At 43.8% G+C, this 19,908-nt stretch overlaps 1 protein-coding gene and 13 non-coding genes across 14 annotated transcripts; all 14 read right to left on the reverse strand.

Moving 5' to 3' along the window:
- Positions 1–2,361: 2,361 nt before the first annotated feature.
- On the reverse strand, positions 2,362–6,473 carry nudc (nudC nuclear distribution protein). The gene is made up of 9 exons (XM_056740819.1): positions 6,290–6,473; positions 5,855–5,932; positions 5,386–5,595; positions 5,124–5,198; positions 4,795–4,908; positions 4,376–4,570; positions 3,388–3,471; positions 3,085–3,203; positions 2,362–2,873 (listed from the first exon to the last, which is right to left on the reverse strand). The coding sequence occupies exons 1-9, from the start codon at positions 6,362–6,364 to the stop codon at positions 2,822–2,824; spliced, it is 1,002 nt and encodes a 333-aa protein (XP_056596797.1). The 5' UTR covers positions 6,365–6,473; the 3' UTR covers positions 2,362–2,821.
- A 1,272-nt stretch (positions 6,474–7,745) lies between these two features.
- Positions 7,746–7,864, reverse strand: LOC130416143 (5S ribosomal RNA). Its single transcript, XR_008906012.1, has one exon. It is a non-coding gene; the product is annotated as a 5S ribosomal RNA (ribosomal RNA).
- An 858-nt stretch (positions 7,865–8,722) lies between these two features.
- On the reverse strand, positions 8,723–8,841 carry LOC130416154 (5S ribosomal RNA). The gene has a single exon (XR_008906023.1). It is a non-coding gene; the product is annotated as a 5S ribosomal RNA (ribosomal RNA).
- Positions 8,842–9,699: 858 nt separating this feature from the next.
- Positions 9,700–9,818, reverse strand: LOC130416164 (5S ribosomal RNA). Its single transcript, XR_008906032.1, has one exon. It is a non-coding gene; the product is annotated as a 5S ribosomal RNA (ribosomal RNA).
- Positions 9,819–10,676: 858 nt separating this feature from the next.
- LOC130416153 (5S ribosomal RNA) lies at positions 10,677–10,795 on the reverse strand. The gene has a single exon (XR_008906022.1). It is a non-coding gene; the product is annotated as a 5S ribosomal RNA (ribosomal RNA).
- Positions 10,796–11,653: 858 nt separating this feature from the next.
- Positions 11,654–11,772, reverse strand: LOC130416176 (5S ribosomal RNA). Its single transcript, XR_008906043.1, has one exon. It is a non-coding gene; the product is annotated as a 5S ribosomal RNA (ribosomal RNA).
- Positions 11,773–12,630: 858 nt separating this feature from the next.
- LOC130416181 (5S ribosomal RNA) lies at positions 12,631–12,749 on the reverse strand. Its single transcript, XR_008906048.1, has one exon. It is a non-coding gene; the product is annotated as a 5S ribosomal RNA (ribosomal RNA).
- An 858-nt stretch (positions 12,750–13,607) lies between these two features.
- LOC130416144 (5S ribosomal RNA) lies at positions 13,608–13,726 on the reverse strand. Its single transcript, XR_008906013.1, has one exon. It is a non-coding gene; the product is annotated as a 5S ribosomal RNA (ribosomal RNA).
- Positions 13,727–14,584: 858 nt separating this feature from the next.
- Positions 14,585–14,702, reverse strand: LOC130416155 (5S ribosomal RNA). The gene has a single exon (XR_008906024.1). It is a non-coding gene; the product is annotated as a 5S ribosomal RNA (ribosomal RNA).
- Positions 14,703–15,560: 858 nt separating this feature from the next.
- On the reverse strand, positions 15,561–15,679 carry LOC130416145 (5S ribosomal RNA). The gene has a single exon (XR_008906014.1). It is a non-coding gene; the product is annotated as a 5S ribosomal RNA (ribosomal RNA).
- An 858-nt stretch (positions 15,680–16,537) lies between these two features.
- LOC130416146 (5S ribosomal RNA) lies at positions 16,538–16,656 on the reverse strand. The gene has a single exon (XR_008906015.1). It is a non-coding gene; the product is annotated as a 5S ribosomal RNA (ribosomal RNA).
- An 858-nt stretch (positions 16,657–17,514) lies between these two features.
- Positions 17,515–17,633, reverse strand: LOC130416147 (5S ribosomal RNA). Its single transcript, XR_008906016.1, has one exon. It is a non-coding gene; the product is annotated as a 5S ribosomal RNA (ribosomal RNA).
- An 858-nt stretch (positions 17,634–18,491) lies between these two features.
- Positions 18,492–18,610, reverse strand: LOC130416148 (5S ribosomal RNA). Its single transcript, XR_008906017.1, has one exon. It is a non-coding gene; the product is annotated as a 5S ribosomal RNA (ribosomal RNA).
- An 858-nt stretch (positions 18,611–19,468) lies between these two features.
- Positions 19,469–19,587, reverse strand: LOC130416149 (5S ribosomal RNA). The gene has a single exon (XR_008906018.1). It is a non-coding gene; the product is annotated as a 5S ribosomal RNA (ribosomal RNA).
- Between the last annotated feature and the right edge of the window lie 321 nt (positions 19,588–19,908).

The following is a 19,908-nucleotide window of genomic DNA, read 5'->3' on the forward strand; positions in this document are numbered from 1 at the left end:
TCACCATCATGATGAGGGATGCAGAGTAAAGCTAAAGACAGTCTCACAATGTCCAAGAGAGTTGTTAACAAACTGTACGGCAAGCTCCAAACCATTAGCAGTGATACAAAACATACAATCAAGCTTGTGTGAGGATTAACTTCTTCAAACGTGATGAAGACATCTGGAGACAAGATAACACTTTTACAAATATCTTTACAACATGGTACATCAGTTTCCATTAATAAAACTTAAATCATGTAATAAATGTCCACATGTTGCGTTTATCTTATATGGATTAAAGTTTTGGGATGCTCCCTTCTAATGAACAGGTTTGTCTTATTTAGTCATTTCTGTTTGCACAAATATCTCCAACCCAACTGAACGGCTTTGAGCCGAACACACAAACCCATCGATTTGTATGCGGCTGTAGAGCCGTTTTAGAACGTTTTGGATAAAAGGGTCTGCTCAATGACTAAATGTAAATGGTATTGACTGGTATAGCTTTCCTGTAACTCAGTGGTAAGAGCATTGTGTTAACAACGCAAGGTTGTGGGTTTGATCCCAGGGGATTGCAAAAACCTATGTATAAATGTATAGGATAAGCAATGTAAGTCGCTTTGGATAAAAGTGTCTGCCAAATGTATAGCATTAATTTTTATTTTAGTTAGATTTCTTCGAATAGATAAACATATTTTTTTAAATGGAACAATACTTTTGTCCATACAGTATAGTGTTTATATAGAATGGCTCTTTGATATGTGTATAAACAGCCGCAGATTTCCTTAATTTTAATATGTTTAGGTCATAATCATTCTGTGAACTACTTACAATATTTCTACCCAATTTCAAATACAAATATAGATTTTATCCGCATTAATTTGCTGAAATTGAAAACAGGGCAAAATAACCAAAAAGATGATTTGTATTTTTTTCAGACCTAAAATAGCTACTGCAAAGAAAACAAGTTCAGACAAACTTTTAATCTTTACAACAGCATATTTGTACATGAATTAGGAAAAATCCAAAATGATTCTTTGTGTGATTACCTCGATTTCATCACAATATTAATGTGTCTTGTCAATCAGCATTACTGCATATAATGTGGGGCAATCCCAGTCCAGGGTCTGTTGAATTTAAACAAAAACAAACATCAGGAATGATACAAAGTCACACAACAGCAATGTGATTAAAGATACAAAGACATCAGGCCCATTCCATTATATTTTCATTTTGAATTTATCCTAAAATACACGTAAAACAATTAAAATTGTGTTGTTTATTGAAGTATTGAATATCTGCAAACATTCCTTTATTTACTTTTCAGCAAATAAATACCACTAAAGCATTATTTCATTTGGAATTTGAGATAAATGCTATCACAAGTTAAGAAATGAGTCAGTTTAAACACGCACCTATAAATAGTCAATAATGTAATATTCTTTCTGAAACTTGTATATGTACATTGTGGTGGAGTAGATGGTTAAAATTAAATTAATAGGAATTGGTCTTATGGGTTTATTTTGCTCAGGGGAACATAGAATACAACAATGATATGCACTTCATATGCATGTCATCAAAAATAAAATGAATGCAACATTTATTTAAAAATAAACTTGACACACGCATACATCTTAATCCTGAGTTAAAAAAACACAGTTTGAAAACACACAAATGTTTGCCGACACTGCCCTCTGGTGTTTTGTTAAGGTTTCCCGAGATGAGGATAAACTGGTGCTTTTTTATGGAGGTGAAAGATCTCCCAGACAGAAGCAGAACTTGCTTGTGTATAATCCAAGTGACTAACACATTTATTGGGTACAACTAATCCAAATCTGGCTCAGTTTTTGTACTGGTACCTTTTTTTCACTGTTGCTATATTAGTATTTCAATATGTCTCAAAGTATAAAAGCACTATTGAACTAAACCATTTTAGTGCAATGCACACCAAACATACCAACTGTCTTGCATGTCCAGTTCTATTAATGTGTATCATTTTACACATTCACTAAATCCAAAAAGTATTCATTTAAAAGTTAACTGTTAAAATTTAACACTGATCTGTGAAACATGACGAGATCTAAAAACCCCTGGTTCTCAAGAGGGCGTCTGTGGCCGACAAGGGGGCCACAGCCAGTTGACTTCCATGTGAGTCTCAGGATTACTCACCATTTCAAGTTAGACAAAATAAGCATTCAAATACATTTTGAAACAACTAAAATCCAAGATATTTCTTGTTATCAGCCTATTTTTCACTGTTAGAAAGTTCGTCCAAAAATGATAATCCTGACATCATTTACTCACCCTCAGGTTGTTTCAAAGCTGTATCAATTGTCTGATGCTGATAGGATGAGAAGTGATGAGTTAAGATTTAATAAAAAGTTCTGTTTGAAATGATTTATTAAAAAAATCTAAGACAAACAAATGCAAAAGATGATGCATTATGAAACTCTTCTTGACAACAGTGAAATTGTTATTCATGAAGACAAAACGGAAAACAATAACACACAACATTAAGGTTCTATTTATAAACATCAGATAACGCTTTCGCTAACATGAATTAACAATATGACATATATACCCATCGCATTTAATGATCTTTGATACTTTTAAATAACAAATACATTTGATTGGTAAATACTGAACTAACATTCACTAAGATTAACAAACGCCATAGAAGTATTGTTTATTGTTAGCTCATGTAAAATAATGTTAACAAATAGAAACTTATAGTAGAGCGTTACCCTTAAAACAAACTGGTCTGACTGATTAAAGCAGATCTGAAAGACATGTAGAGCGATATTTATAGTCACTGATGCTTCATCCGGAACAGATATGGCTCTCAGCTGAACTTGGCTTTGGAGAAATCCATCTCGGGATGCTGAGACATAAACCTGCAAATCACATCATAGATGGTTACAGTACGCAAAACGCATTCTGTTTAATGCCAAGTACAGATTTGCCAAGACTGGATTTGAAGAAAATGCATGACAATACTTTTTTTGATGGAAATAAATACAGATCCTTTTTAAGATTTCTTAATTGACATCTTTAAATAAAATCTGACCGGGTGCTTGGCCATATGTCCTAGTCACATAATCTTACTTCTTCAGGATATCCTGTTTCTTCTGCTCTTCAGAGGTGGGCAGTCCCATTGACTTCTGCCTTTGATCGTACATCATCTTCTCCACCATACCGCGCGTCTCCCCGTCTAAATCTGACAACTGAACAGATTCCATTTTAAAAATTGACAGGATATGAGAGGGTGTCAGTAAACATTTTGACTCGATTGATACTATAAATAACATTACTACACCACACTGATTATATCACTAAACAACCCATAAGATCTTGCACTCCTGGATGGGTTTTAGGTTGCTACATCAGACCATGCGTTTAATTGCCTACCTTTGAGTTCTCAGGGCAGATCTTCTTGGTGTTGATTTCAGGGTCTGTTGACACCAACTTACTCCACCACTGCATTTTGTTGATCTGGAATAAACAACAGTTCCGTGTAATTATCACACACTTAGATCATGTCTCCTGATGTCCAACCAGACAATTATTACAATTATAGTTATGGGCAATTCCAGCGTTTTGGACGTGACATTTTGCATTATGGATGTGACATAAAAGATTTAGAGAATGAATTTGCTTCGATTATATTGAACCATGTGTTTATAATTTACTGAACCTTTGTTGATAGAGTCTTGACATCAAAACATTTCAGTCTATGAATTTTTTTTATAATTGGAAAGAAACATGCGTTATGAATGTGACACAAAAAAAGGAAGCGTTTTTTGGGAGATGATAAACTTTGTAGGATTTCTGTGAAATAAAATGCACAATCCTGGAGCAATAAAAACAAATGAATGGAGAAGGGATGCCTCTTTATGGAACATCAAATAGTTACTTTATATCTTCATTTGTCCTAGGAATATGTAGCATTATGGATGTGACAATCCTGAAAATTGCTCTTACATGCCTATGAGAAATCACGCACTAAAAATAAAACATGCTTTACAAATTTGATGAGAGATCTCACATGAGTATTTGAACCACCAAATGTTAATATCTGTGCCGCTACTATAGTAAAAACTTAAAATGTTTGTGGTATGGTTGACATTTATACGGAATTGCCCTTATATAGTCACAGAATGATGGTTTAAGTTGGTTTATCAATATGCATATACAATGGTTTATTGCACAAATTTATGACACAACCTGTCATAGTAAAGAACAAACTTAAATATTTTAGAAAATAAATTCTTACGCAAATTAACTGAAATTATAACTAAGATAATGTAATATTTTGTATTATGGTCGAATACATTTGATGAACACCTTTATAAGTTTATGTTCTGTCTTACCAGCAACGTACTGTACTACCTCTCACCTTCTCAAAATGGATTGTGACTACTTTCCCATCTTCAATGAGCCAAGAGCTCTCCTCCACCTTCACTTCACAGAACAGCTGTCCATCAATCACAGGTGCTTGTCCCTTCAAACCGACTCTCAGGGAACGCCGCTGTATGTCCACAACCACATCCTTCCCTTTCATACGAAAGTTCACATCGAATGGAACTATGAGCTGTTAGAGACAACAGCAAAATGCCACGTTGAGCCAGTGATGTCAAGTATCTTTGTTATGCACAGAGTAAACAAGCTGATAGGGTTTAAATGATCATCATCTGTACAGATAAGAGCTAGGCCACTAAATAAATGATGAAAGGGTCATGAATTACCCAAAAACATTTTTAAAGACAAAGAAACAGTTTGTGTGTATATAATCACAGTGAATGATCTCTCACTCACATCTACTTCAGACAGAGTTTGAGTCCATCTGTAGTTCTGAAGGTCTGCTCCATTTCCACCATTGGGTTTGATTTTGTCTTTGTCTTTTTCGTCCTCCTCTCCCTCAGACTCCGACTGAGATGTTCATATAAGGCAGCAAATGTTAAATGTTAAAGACAAAATGATTTTAGCCCCACTAGATGCACTTGCACACTTTCAATCCAAGCAAATGGCGTTTACTTAAAAATGCTAAAATTGTTCTAATAAAATTTTCAAACAGTTCCCTGATAGTCTGAGACAAATGTTTTTGGCATTTTATTGAACTTCACAGAGATGCGAATCACACTTACCCCCTTTTTGTCATCTTTCTCTGATGCATCAATTTTCTCAACTACTTCTGAATCTTTCGTGCCCTCTTGTTTAGCCTGAATTGACAACAAGACATAAATAAAACAAAACACATGATCCATTTTTCTTAAATAATTTATCTCCAGTGTATAACAACATTCAGTGCTTATCTGGGTGAATGTGTTATCGTATCTTTTAAATAAATAAGGTAATAAATAATGCTGAAATGACACAATAATTGTGACGGTTTAAATTCGCTCTCACCTGGTTTAATTCACTCTGAAGTCTCTCTGCTTCTTCGTCTGTGAGTTCTTTGATTCTGGGCTCCTCTTGAGTTTGTTTCTTAGTTTTCTCCTCCTCCAGTTTGGAGGCTCTCTCAGCGTTCTCCTTTTCCTCCTTCTCTTGTCTGGACTGTTTCTCTTTTTGGACTTTCAGGGAGAGCTGATTGTGATGACTAAATGCCTCTTTAACCAACTGAGAAACACAACAAACACTTTGTTCAAATGATACTTATGGAATGAAGATATATGTTGTGGGCATTTCCACATGACGATAAATGCTGACACTTTGGCCTAGATATATAGTATTATCACAACATTCTGTGCCTTTAAACATTTGGTCTGGGGGTGAGCAAATAAACAGCAAATTTGTATTTTTGGGTGAACTCTCCCTTTAAGTGTTAACACAGCAGCTGGGATGTTCATATGGAACTGTAATGTTATAACATCCACACCTTTTCTGCTGCTCCAGAGTCTCCTCCTGTGAAGAAATCCGTTTTTCTTCTCAGAAAACTGAAGAATGTGTTCACCAACTGTTTATAAACATATAAAAGGATGTGAGGAATGTTGTACTATGGACTGTGTTTCAAAACATACTAAAGTGTACAAACACAGGATTTCTAGGAATCAGAGACTCAAATAAACGATGTAGATGGTCATAAGGAACCCAAAAATTGAGTCTCGGTTTCCATACAGACGCTGGTACATTATAGCAAACTATAAAGTTATCTTAAATGACTATTACATTACTACCACACCGATCATTTAAAGCAGTAAAGTTTACTGCAGCTAATTTGAATGCTAATATTATTAATATTGCACTAAGCTAACACACATTAGTTAGCACATGTGCTATCGTGCTCGTGCATGTGTGAACATTTGATCATCACCTCCTGAACGCCGCCTTCATGCTGCTGCGCCATAGCGAGCAGCATCCCGTCAAATTTCTCCTCATCTTCACCCATGTTCACTTTTTAGTGAAGATAACAGTAAACCACTACAACTGGATACGATGCTGCAAGTCACCCTATCGCTCGCGTGTGTTACCTTCTCTACTTCCTAGATACATTCTGAGCCACGTGATCATTACGGCCAATGAAATCAGGCATGTTTGTAACTAAACCTGGCGAACCAATCATTGAGAGTTTTGTGGCGCTGTACCGGGGGAGTCCGGAGTCAGTCTCGCCTATAGAGCGGATGAGTTGGAGGCTGGAGGAGCGCAGAACTTTCTAGAGATCCTCCACCGTTATTAAATGCAGTTTTCACATATAAACGCTTTCATTAAATACCAATTATAATCATAGGACACCCACTGCGCTGAAAATTTTGAAAAATTGTAAAATATTTCACGCAGAGATCCTGGAAAATAGCCGGAAAATGTGTCCAGGAATTTGGCCGGGAAGATCCAGTGAAGACACGTGACGTAATATACTGCGATGTAATGTTGTTTTTTGTCGTGAAAAGAGGGTTTATCGTGGTGAAACGGTGAAACTTAGGGAGCCGTTTTTTATTTTCACATTGATGAAAATAAAAAATCAGAAAACGTTTCTGAAACGTTTCAGAACTCACGTGCCTCCGTTTCGTATTTGGACTGTCTTAAAGACAGGGCTTAAGATCAAGCGCAAATTAAACTTATATTTTACCTTCGTTTTCATTCGTCACATATTCCGTCCGTGCATATTTCATATTCATCATAAGTGTAACTGTCGCCTGCAAACGAACCTTTCATTTTACACGGCTATGGTGTCTCGAATGCTTCACCGTGCAGTAGACCAAGCGGAAACCTAAGCAACTAACGTTTCTACCCTCAAAGTAGACACCAGCACACACCTTATGAAGAATGCAACCAAAGAGGTTTAGGCCAACGTAAGTGGCTATGACCACCCACTCTTCCACAGAGGGGATAATTATTAAAAAAAGTAAGCAAGTGAGTAAATAATCAAACAAACACACACAGACAAATAGTTCAGTTTTTACAAGCGTAGCACGTGTGCGCATTGGACTTAATTGACAGTAAACATCCTTGACATCAACATCGGCCCGTTCGGCCTAGATGCGCTGTCTTGCTCGCTGCTCATTTAAACTGACCGTGCAGTAGACCAAGCGGAAACCAAAGCTACTAACGGTTCTACCCTCAAAGTAACACCAGCACACACCTTCGTTGCAACATGGCAAAGTCACATACGAAAGAAATAGAGGCCCCGGCCGCACGGAGGAAGGACCAGGCTGAGCTGACCTTTCGGCGCACCTAGAGCAGAGAATGGGCACGCGCGGGACGGAAAGCATGAAACCCGATCAAAAGGGAACGAGACGTTGGTTGAAGATTGAAGGAAAGCTCAGACCAAAAGCTTACAGCACCTGGTATTCCCAGGCGGTCTCCCATCCAAGTACTAACCAGGCCCGACCCTGCTTAGCTTCCGAGATCGGACGAGATCGGGCGCGCTCAGGGTGGTATGGCCGTAAGCGAAAGGTGATGCTGAAAGCGGGCTCTTAAAGCGCTCAACCCCCGGACTGCTCTATCTGTCCCGTTCGCTTCAGAACTCACGTGCCTCCGTTTCGTATTTAAACTGTCTTAAAGACAGGGCTTAAGATCAAGCGCAAATTAAACTTATATTTTACCTTCGTTTTCATTCGTCACATATTCCGTCCGTGCATATTTCATATTCATCATAAGTGTAACTGTCGCCTGCAAACGAACCTTTCATTTTACACGGCTATGGTGTCTCGAATGCTTCACCGTGCAGTAGACCAAGCGGAAACCTAAGCAACTAACGTTTCTACCCTCAAAGTAGACACCAGCACACACCTTATGAAGAATGCAACCAAAGAGGTTTAGGCCAACGTAAGTGGCTATGACCACCCACTCTTCCACAGAGGGGATAATTATTAAAAAAAGTAAGCAAGTGAGTAAATAATCAAACAAACACACACAGACAAATAGTTCAGTTTTTACAAGCGTAGCACGTGTGCGCATTGGACTTAATTGACAGTAAACATCCTTGACATCAACATCGGCCCGTTCGGCCTAGATGCGCTGTCTTGCTCGCTGCTCATTTAAACTGACCGTGCAGTAGACCAAGCGGAAACCTAAGCAACTAACGGTTCTACCCTCAAAGTAGACACCAGCACACACCTTCGTTGCAACATGGCAAAGTCACATACGAAAGAAATAGAGGCCCCGGCCGCACGGAGGAAGGACCAGGCTGAGCTGACCTTTCGGCGCACCTAGAACAGAGAATGGGCACGCGCGGGACGGAAAGCATGAAACCCGATCAAAAGGGAACGAGACGTTGATTGAAGATTGAAGGAAAGCTCAGACCAAAAGCTTACAGCACCTGGTATTCCCAGGCGGTCTCCCATCCAAGTACTAACCAGGCCCGACCCTGCTTAGCTTCCGAGATCGGACGAGATCGGGCGCGCTCAGGGTGGTATGGCCGTAAGCGAAAGGTGATGCTGAAAGCGGGCTCTTAAAGCGCTCAACCCCCGGACTGCTCTATCTGTCCCGTTCGCTTCAGAACTCACGTGCCTCCGTTTCGTATTTAAACTGTCTTAAAGACAGGGCTTAAGATCAAGCGCAAATTAAACTTATATTTTACCTTCGTTTTCATTCGTCACATATTCCGTCCGTGCATATTTCATATTCATCATAAGTGTAACTGTCGCCTGCAAACGAACCTTTCATTTTACACGGCTATGGTGTCTCGAATGCTTCACCGTGCAGTAGACCAAGCGGAAACCTAAGCAACTAACGTTTCTACCCTCAAAGTAGACACCAGCACACACCTTATGAAGAATGCAACCAAAGAGGTTTAGGCCAACGTAAGTGGCTATGACCACCCACTCTTCCACAGAGGGGATAATTATTAAAAAAAGTAAGCAAGTGAGTAAATAATCAAACAAACACACACAGACAAATAGTTCAGTTTTTACAAGCGTAGCACGTGTGCGCATTGGACTTAATTGACAGTAAACATCCTTGACATCAACATCGGCCCGTTCGGCCTAGATGCGCTGTCTTGCTCGCTGCTCATTTAAACTGACCGTGCAGTAGACCAAGCGGAAACCTAAGCAACTAACGGTTCTACCCTCAAAGTAGACACCAGCACACACCTTCGTTGCAACATGGCAAAGTCACATACGAAAGAAATAGAGGCCCCGGCCGCACGGAGGAAGGACCAGGCTGAGCTGACCTTTCGGCGCACCTAGAACAGAGAATGGGCACGCGCGGGACGGAAAGCATGAAACCCGATCAAAAGGGAACGAGACGTTGATTGAAGATTGAAGGAAAGCTCAGACCAAAAGCTTACAGCACCTGGTATTCCCAGGCGGTCTCCCATCCAAGTACTAACCAGGCCCGACCCTGCTTAGCTTCCGAGATCGGACGAGATCGGGCGCGCTCAGGGTGGTATGGCCGTAAGCGAAAGGTGATGCTGAAAGCGGGCTCTTAAAGCGCTCAACCCCCGGACTGCTCTATCTGTCCCGTTCGCTTCAGAACTCACGTGCCTCCGTTTCGTATTTAAACTGTCTTAAAGACAGGGCTTAAGATCAAGCGCAAATTAAACTTATATTTTACCTTCGTTTTCATTCGTCACATATTCCGTCCGTGCATATTTCATATTCATCATAAGTGTAACTGTCGCCTGCAAACGAACCTTTCATTTTACACGGCTATGGTGTCTCGAATGCTTCACCGTGCAGTAGACCAAGCGGAAACCTAAGCAACTAACGTTTCTACCCTCAAAGTAGACACCAGCACACACCTTATGAAGAATGCAACCAAAGAGGTTTAGGCCAACGTAAGTGGCTATGACCACCCACTCTTCCACAGAGGGGATAATTATTAAAAAAAGTAAGCAAGTGAGTAAATAATCAAACAAACACACACAGACAAATAGTTCAGTTTTTACAAGCGTAGCACGTGTGCGCATTGGACTTAATTGACAGTAAACATCCTTGACATCAACATCGGCCCGTTCGGCCTAGATGCGCTGTCTTGCTCGCTGCTCATTTAAACTGACCGTGCAGTAGACCAAGCGGAAACCTAAGCAACTAACGGTTCTACCCTCAAAGTAGACACCAGCACACACCTTCGTTGCAACATGGCAAAGTCACATACGAAAGAAATAGAGGCCCCGGCCGCACGGAGGAAGGACCAGGCTGAGCTGACCTTTCGGCGCACCTAGAACAGAGAATGGGCACGGGCGGGACGGAAAGCATGAAACCCGATCAAAAGGGAACGAGACGTTGGTTGAAGATTGAAGGAAAGCTCAGACCAAAAGCTTACAGCACCTGGTATTCCCAGGCGGTCTCCCATCCAAGTACTAACCAGGCCCGACCCTGCTTAGCTTCCGAGATCGGACGAGATCGGGCGCGCTCAGGGTGGCATGGCCGTAAGCGAAAGGTGATGCTGAAAGCGGGCTCTTAAAGCGCTCAACCCCCGGACTGCTCTATCTGTCCCGTTCGCTTCAGAACTCACGTGCCTCCGTTTCGTATTTGGACTGTCTTAAAGACAGGGCTTAAGATCAAGCGCAAATTAAACTTATATTTTACCTTCGTTTTCATTCGTCACATATTCCGTCCGTGCATATTTCATATTCATCATAAGTGTAACTGTCGCCTGCAAACGAACCTTTCATTTTACACGGCTATGGTGTCTCGAATGCTTCACCGTGCAGTAGACCAAGCGGAAACCTAAGCAACTAACGTTTCTACCCTCAAAGTAGACACCAGCACACACCTTATGAAGAATGCAACCAAAGAGGTTTAGGCCAACGTAAGTGGCTATGACCACCCACTCTTCCACAGAGGGGATAATTATTAAAAAAAGTAAGCAAGTGAGTAAATAATCAAACAAACACACACAGACAAATAGTTCAGTTTTTACAAGCGTAGCACGTGTGCGCATTGGACTTAATTGACAGTAAACATCCTTGACATCAACATCGGCCCGTTCGGCCTAGATGCGCTGTCTTGCTCGCTGCTCATTTAAACTGACCGTGCAGTAGACCAAGCGGAAACCTAAGCAACTAACGGTTCTACCCTCAAAGTAGACACCAGCACACACCTTCGTTGCAACATGGCAAAGTCACATACGAAAGAAATAGAGGCCCCGGCCGCACGGAGGAAGGACCAGGCTGAGCTGACCTTTCGGCGCACCTAGAACAGAGAATGGGCACGCGCGGGACGGAAAGCATGAAACCCGATCAAAAGGGAACGAGACGTTGGTTGAAGATTGAAGGAAAGCTCAGACCAAAAGCTTACAGCACCTGGTATTCCCAGGCGGTCTCCCATCCAAGTACTAACCAGGCCCGACCCTGCTTAGCTTCCGAGATCGGACGAGATCGGGCGCGCTCAGGGTGGTATGGCCGTAAGCGAAAGGTGATGCTGAAAGCGGGCTCTTAAAGCGCTCAACCCCCGGACTGCTCTATCTGTCCCGTTCGCTTCAGAACTCACGTGCCTCCGTTTCGTATTTGGACTGTCTTAAAGACAGGGCTTAAGATCAAGCGCAAATTAAACTTATATTTTACCTTCGTTTTCATTCGTCACATATTCCGTCCGTGCATATTTCATATTCATCATAAGTGTAACTGTCGCCTGCAAACGAACCTTTCATTTTACACGGCTATGGTGTCTCGAATGCTTCACCGTGCAGTAGACCAAGCGGAAACCTAAGCAACTAACGTTTCTACCCTCAAAGTAGACACCAGCACACACCTTATGAAGAATGCAACCAAAGAGGTTTAGGCCAACGTAAGTGGCTATGACCACCCACTCTTCCACAGAGGGGATAATTATTAAAAAAAGTAAGCAAGTGAGTAAATAATCAAACAAACACACACAGACAAATAGTTCAGTTTTTACAAGCGTAGCACGTGTGCGCATTGGACTTAATTGACAGTAAACATCCTTGACATCAACATCGGCCCGTTCGGCCTAGATGCGCTGTCTTGCTCGCTGCTCATTTAAACTGACCGTGCAGTAGACCAAGCGGAAACCTAAGCAACTAACGGTTCTACCCTCAAAGTAGACACCAGCACACACCTTCGTTGCAACATGGCAAAGTCACATACGAAAGAAATAGAGGCCCCGGCCGCACGGAGGAAGGACCAGGCTGAGCTGACCTTTCGGCGCACCTAGAGCAGAGAATGGGCACGCGCGGGACGGAAAGCATGAAACCCGATCAAAAGGGAACGAGACGTTGGTTGAAGATTGAAGGAAAGCTCAGACCAAAAGCTTACAGCACCTGGTATTCCCAGGCGGTCTCCCATCCAAGTACTAACCAGGCCCGACCCTGCTTAGCTTCCGAGATCGGACGAGATCGGGCGCGCTCAGGGTGGTATGGCCGTAAGCGAAAGGTGATGCTGAAAGCGGGCTCTTAAAGCGCTCAACCCCCGGACTGCTCTATCTGTCCCGTTCGCTTCAGAACTCACGTGCCTCCGTTTCGTATTTGGACTGTCTTAAAGACAGGGCTTAAGATCAAGCGCAAATTAAACTTATATTTTACCTTCGTTTTCATTCGTCACATATTCCGTCCGTGCATATTTCATATTCATCATAAGTGTAACTGTCGCCTGCAAACGAACCTTTCATTTTACACGGCTATGGTGTCTCGAATGCTTCACCGTGCAGTAGACCAAGCGGAAACCTAAGCAACTAACGTTTCTACCCTCAAAGTAGACACCAGCACACACCTTATGAAGAATGCAACCAAAGAGGTTTAGGCCAACGTAAGTGGCTATGACCACCCACTCTTCCACAGAGGGGATAATTATTAAAAAAAGTAAGCAAGTGAGTAAATAATCAAACAAACACACACAGACAAATAGTTCAGTTTTTACAAGCGTAGCACGTGTGCGCATTGGACTTAATTGACAGTAAACATCCTTGACATCAACATCGGCCCGTTCGGCCTAGATGCGCTGTCTTGCTCGCTGCTCATTTAAACTGACCGTGCAGTAGACCAAGCGGAAACCTAAGCAACTAACGGTTCTACCCTCAAAGTAGACACCAGCACACACCTTCGTTGCAACATGGCAAAGTCACATACGAAAGAAATAGAGGCCCCGGCCGCACGGAGGAAGGACCAGGCTGAGCTGACCTTTCGGCGCACCTAGAACAGAGAATGGGCACGCGCGGGACGGAAAGCATGAAACCCGATCAAAAGGGAACGAGACGTTGGTTGAAGATTGAAGGAAAGCTCAGACCAAAAGCTTACAGCACCTGGTATTCCCAGGCGGTCTCCCATCCAAGTACTAACCAGGCCCGACCCTGCTTAGCTTCCGAGATCGGACGAGATCGGGCGCGCTCAGGGTGGTATGGCCGTAAGCGAAAGGTGATGCTGAAAGCGGGCTCTTAAAGCGCTCAACCCCCGGACTGCTCTATCTGTCCCGTTCGCTTCAGAACTCACGTGCCTCCGTTTCGTATTTGGACTGTCTTAAAGACAGGGCTTAAGATCAAGCGCAAATTAAACTTATATTTTACCTTCGTTTTCATTCGTCACATATTCCGTCCGTGCATATTTCATATTCATCATAAGTGTAACTGTCGCCTGCAAACGAACCTTTCATTTTACACGGCTATGGTGTCTCGAATGCTTCACCGTGCAGTAGACCAAGCGGAAACCTAAGCAACTAACGTTTCTACCCTCAAAGTAGACACCAGCACACACCTTATGAAGAATGCAACCAAAGAGGTTTAGGCCAACGTAAGTGGCTATGACCACCCACTCTTCCACAGAGGGGATAATTATTAAAAAAAGTAAGCAAGTGAGTAAATAATCAAACAAACACACACAGACAAATAGTTCAGTTTTTACAAGCGTAGCACGTGTGCGCATTGGACTTAATTGACAGTAAACATCCTTGACATCAACATCGGCCCGTTCGGCCTAGATGCGCTGTCTTGCTCGCTGCTCATTTAAACTGACCGTGCAGTAGACCAAGCGGAAACCTAAGCAACTAACGGTTCTACCCTCAAAGTAGACACCAGCACACACCTTCGTTGCAACATGGCAAAGTCACATACGAAAGAAATAGAGGCCCCGGCCGCACGGAGGAAGGACCAGGCTGAGCTGACCTTTCGGCGCACCTAGAACAGAGAATGGGCACGCGCGGGACGGAAAGCATGAAACCCGATCAAAAGGGAACGAGACGTTGGTTGAAGATTGAAGGAAAGCTCAGACCAAAAGCTTACAGCACCTGGTATTCCCAGGCGGTCTCCCATCCAAGTACTAACCAGGCCCGACCCTGCTTAGCTTCCAAATCGGACGAGATCGGGCGCGCTCAGGGTGGCATGGCCGTAAGCGAAAGGTGATGCTGAAAGCGGGCTCTTAAAGCGCTCAACCCCCGGACTGCTCTATCTGTCCCGTTCGCTTCAGAACTCACGTGCCTCCGTTTCGTATTTGGACTGTCTTAAAGACAGGGCTTAAGATCAAGCGCAAATTAAACTTATATTTTACCTTCGTTTTCATTCGTCACATATTCCGTCCGTGCATATTTCATATTCATCATAAGTGTAACTGTCGCCTGCAAACGAACCTTTCATTTTACACGGCTATGGTGTCTCGAATGCTTCACCGTGCAGTAGACCAAGCGGAAACCTAAGCAACTAACGTTTCTACCCTCAAAGTAGACACCAGCACACACCTTATGAAGAATGCAACCAAAGAGGTTTAGGCCAACGTAAGTGGCTATGACCACCCACTCTTCCACAGAGGGGATAATTATTAAAAAAAGTAAGCAAGTGAGTAAATAATCAAACAAACACACACAGACAAATAGTTCAGTTTTTACAAGCGTAGCACGTGTGCGCATTGGACTTAATTGACAGTAAACATCCTTGACATCAACATCGGCCCGTTCGGCCTAGATGCGCTGTCTTGCTCGCTGCTCATTTAAACTGACCGTGCAGTAGACCAAGCGGAAACCTAAGCAACTAACGGTTCTACCCTCAAAGTAGACACCAGCACACACCTTCGTTGCAACATGGCAAAGTCACATACGAAAGAAATAGAGGCCCCGGCCGCACGGAGGAAGGACCAGGCTGAGCTGACCTTTCGGCGCACCTAGAACAGAGAATGGGCACGCGCGGGACGGAAAGCATGAAACCCGATCAAAAGGGAACGAGACGTTGGTTGAAGATTGAAGGAAAGCTCAGACCAAAAGCTTACAGCACCTGGTATTCCCAGGCGGTCTCCCATCCAAGTACTAACCAGGCCCGACCCTGCTTAGCTTCCGAGATCGGACGAGATCGGGCGCGCTCAGGGTGGTATGGCCGTAAGCGAAAGGTGATGCTGAAAGCGGGCTCTTAAAGCGCTCAACCCCCGGACTGCTCTATCTGTCCCGTTCGCTTCAGAACTCACGTGCCTCCGTTTCGTATTTGGACTGTCTTAAAGACAGGGCTTAAGATCAAGCGCAAATTAAACTTATATTTTACCTTCGTTTTCATTCGTCACATATTCCGTCCGTGCATATTTCATATTCATCATAAGTGTAACTGTCGCCTGCAAACGAACCTTTCATTTTACACGGCTATGGTGTCTCGAATGCTTCACCGTGCAGTAGACCAAGCGGAAACCTAAGCAACTAACGTTTCTACCCTCAAAGTAGACACCAGCACACACCTTATGAAGAATGCAACCAAAGAGGTTTAGGCCAACGTAAGTGGCTATGACCACCCACTCTTCCACAGAGGGGATAATTATTAAAAAAAGTAAGCAAGTGAGTAAATAATCAAACAAACACACACAGACAAATAGTTCAGTTTTTACAAGCGTAGCACGTGTGCGCATTGGACTTAATTGACAGTAAACATCCTTGACATCAACATCGGCCCGTTCGGCCTAGATGCGCTGTCTTGCTCGCTGCTCATTTAAACTGACCGTGCAGTAGACCAAGCGGAAACCTAAGCAACTAACGGTTCTACCCTCAAAGTAGACACCAGCACACACCTTCGTTGCAACATGGCAAAGTCACATACGAAAGAAATAGAGGCCCCGGCCGCACGGAGGAAGGACCAGGCTGAGCTGACCTTTCGGCGCACCTAGAACAGAGAATGGGCACGCGCGGGACGGAAAGCATGAAACCCGATCAAAAGGGAACGAGACGTTGGTTGAAGATTGAAGGAAAGCTCAGACCAAAAGCTTACAGCACCTGGTATTCCCAGGCGGTCTCCCATCCAAGTACTAACCAGGCCCGACCCTGCTTAGCTTCCGAGATCGGACGAGATCGGGCGCGCTCAGGGTGGTATGGCCGTAAGCGAAAGGTGATGCTGAAAGCGGGCTCTTAAAGCGCTCAACCCCCGGACTGCTCTATCTGTCCCGTTCGCTTCAGAACTCACGTGCCTCCGTTTCGTATTTGGACTGTCTTAAAGACAGGGCTTAAGATCAAGCGCAAATTAAACTTATATTTTACCTTCGTTTTCATTCGTCACATATTCCGTCCGTGCATATTTCATATTCATCATAAGTGTAACTGTCGCCTGCAAACGAACCTTTCATTTTACACGGCTATGGTGTCTCGAATGCTTCACCGTGCAGTAGACCAAGCGGAAACCTAAGCAACTAACGTTTCTACCCTCAAAGTAGACACCAGCACACACCTTATGAAGAATGCAACCAAAGAGGTTTAGGCCAACGTAAGTGGCTATGACCACCCACTCTTCCACAGAGGGGATAATTATTAAAAAAAGTAAGCAAGTGAGTAAATAATCAAACAAACACACACAGACAAATAGTTCAGTTTTTACAAGCGTAGCACGTGTGCGCATTGGACTTAATTGACAGTAAACATCCTTGACATCAACATCGGCCCGTTCGGCCTAGATGCGCTGTCTTGCTCGCTGCTCATTTAAACTGACCGTGCAGTAGACCAAGCGGAAACCTAAGCAACTAACGGTTCTACCCTCAAAGTAGACACCAGCACACACCTTCGTTGCAACATGGCAAAGTCACATACGAAAGAAATAGAGGCCCCGGCCGCACGGAGGAAGGACCAGGCTGAGCTGACCTTTCGGCGCACCTAGAACAGAGAATGGGCACGCGCGGGACGGAAAGCATGAAACCCGATCAAAAGGGAACGAGACGTTGGTTGAAGATTGAAGGAAAGCTCAGACCAAAAGCTTACAGCACCTGGTATTCCCAGGCGGTCTCCCATCCAAGTACTAACCAGGCCCGACCCTGCTTAGCTTCCGAGATCGGACGAGATCGGGCGCGCTCAGGGTGGTATGGCCGTAAGCGAAAGGTGATGCTGAAAGCGGGCTCTTAAAGCGCTCAACCCCCGGACTGCTCTATCTGTCCCGTTCGCTTCAGAACTCACGTGCCTCCGTTTCGTATTTGGACTGTCTTAAAGACAGGGCTTAAGATCAAGCGCAAATTAAACTTATATTTTACCTTCGTTTTCATTCGTCACATATTCCGTCCGTGCATATTTCATATTCATCATAAGTGTAACTGTCGCCTGCAAACGAACCTTTCATTTTACACGGCTATGGTGTCTCGAATGCTTCACCGTGCAGTAGACCAAGCGGAAACCTAAGCAACTAACGTTTCTACCCTCAAAGTAGACACCAGCACACACCTTATGAAGAATGCAACCAAAGAGGTTTAGGCCAACGTAAGTGGCTATGACCACCCACTCTTCCACAGAGGGGATAATTATTAAAAAAAGTAAGCAAGTGAGTAAATAATCAAACAAACACACACAGACAAATAGTTCAGTTTTTACAAGCGTAGCACGTGTGCGCATTGGACTTAATTGACAGTAAACATCCTTGACATCAACATCGGCCCGTTCGGCCTAGATGCGCTGTCTTGCTCGCTGCTCATTTAAACTGACCGTGCAGTAGACCAAGCGGAAACCTAAGCAACTAACGGTTCTACCCTCAAAGTAGACACCAGCACACACCTTCGTTGCAACATGGCAAAGTCACATACGAAAGAAATAGAGGCCCCGGCCGCACGGAGGAAGGACCAGGCTGAGCTGACCTTTCGGCCCACCTAGAACAGAGAATGGGCACGCGCGGGACGGAAAGCATGAAACCCGATCAAAAGGGAACGAGACGTTGGTTGAAGATTGAAGGAAAGCTCAGACCAAAAGCTTACAGCACCTGGTATTCCCAGGCGGTCTCCCATCCAAGTACTAACCAGGCCCGACCCTGCTTAGCTTCCGAGATCGGACGAGATCGGGCGCGCTCAGGGTGGTATGGCCGTAAGCGAAAGGTGATGCTGAAAGCGGGCTCTTAAAGCGCTCAACCCCCGGACTGCTCTATCTGTCCCGTTCGCTTCAGAACTCACGTGCCTCCGTTTCGTATTTAGACTGTCTTAAAGACAGGGCTTAAGATCAAGCGCAAATTAAACTTATATTTTACCTTCGTTTTCATTCGTCACATATTCCGTCCGTGCATATTTCATATTCATCATAAGTGTAACTGTCGCCTGCAAACGAACCTTTCATTTTACACGGCTATGGTGTCTCGAATGCTTCACCGTGCAGTAGACCAAGCGGAAACCTAAGCAACTAACGTTTCTACCCTCAAAGTAGACACCAGCACACACCTTATGAAGAATGCAACCAAAGAGGTTTAGGCCAACGTAAGTGGCTATGACCACCCACTCTTCCACAGAGGGGATAATTATTAAAAAAAGTAAGCAAGTGAGTAAATAATCAAACAAACACACACAGACAAATAGTTCAGTTTTTACAAGCGTAGCACGTGTGCGCATTGGACTTAATTGACAGTAAACATCCTTGACATCAACATCGGCCCGTTCGGCCTAGATGCGCTGTCTTGCTCGCTGCTCATTTAAACTGACCGTGCAGTAGACCAAGCGGAAACCTAAGCAACTAACGGTTCTACCCTCAAAGTAGACACCAGCACACACCTTCGTTGCAACATGGCAAAGTCACATACGAAAGAAATAGAGGCCCCGGCCGCACGGAGGAAGGACCAGGTTGAGCTGACCTTTCGGCCCACCTAGAACAGAGAATGGGCACGCGCGGGACGGAAAGCATGAAACCCGATCAAAAGGGAACGAGACGTTGGTTGAAGATTGAAGGAAAGCTCAGACCAAAAGCTTACAGCACCTGGTATTCCCAGGCGGTCTCCCATCCAAGTACTAACCAGGCCCGACCCTGCTTAGCTTCCGAGATCGGACGAGATCGGGCGCGCTCAGGGTGGTATGGCCGTAAGCGAAAGGTGATGCTGAAAGCGGGCTCTTAAAGCGCTCAACCCCCGGACTGCTCTATCTGTCCCGTTCGCTTCAGAACTCACGTGCCTCCGTTTCGTATTTAAACTGTCTTAAAGACAGGGCTTAAGATCAAGCGCAAATTAAACTTATATTTTACCTTCGTTTTCATTCGTCACATATTCCGTCCGTGCATATTTCATATTCATCATAAGTGTAACTGTCGCCTGCAAACGAACCTTTCATTTTACACGGCTATGGTGTCTCGAATGCTTCACCGTGCAGTAGACCAAGCGGAAACCTAAGCAACTAACGTTTCTACCCTCA

The sequence above is a fragment of the Triplophysa dalaica genome, chromosome 25 (assembly GCF_015846415.1).
Source record: "Triplophysa dalaica isolate WHDGS20190420 chromosome 25, ASM1584641v1, whole genome shotgun sequence".
In the NCBI taxonomy this organism is placed as follows: Eukaryota; Metazoa; Chordata; class Actinopteri; order Cypriniformes; family Nemacheilidae; genus Triplophysa; species Triplophysa dalaica.

Excerpts from the sequence above, each read along its gene's own strand:
- nudc (XM_056740819.1), bottom strand. The coding sequence starts at position 6,364 with ATGGGTGAAGATGAGGAGAAATTTGACGGGATGCTGCTCGCTATGGCG. Across the intron at positions 5,933-6,289 it reads ATGAAGGCGGCGTTCAGGAG|TTGGTGAACACATTCTTCAG; the intron begins GTGATGATCAAA and ends GTTTATAAACAG. Across the intron at positions 4,909-5,123 it reads AGAAAGATGACAAAAAGGGG|TCGGAGTCTGAGGGAGAGGA; the intron begins GTAAGTGTGATT and ends TGAACATCTCAG.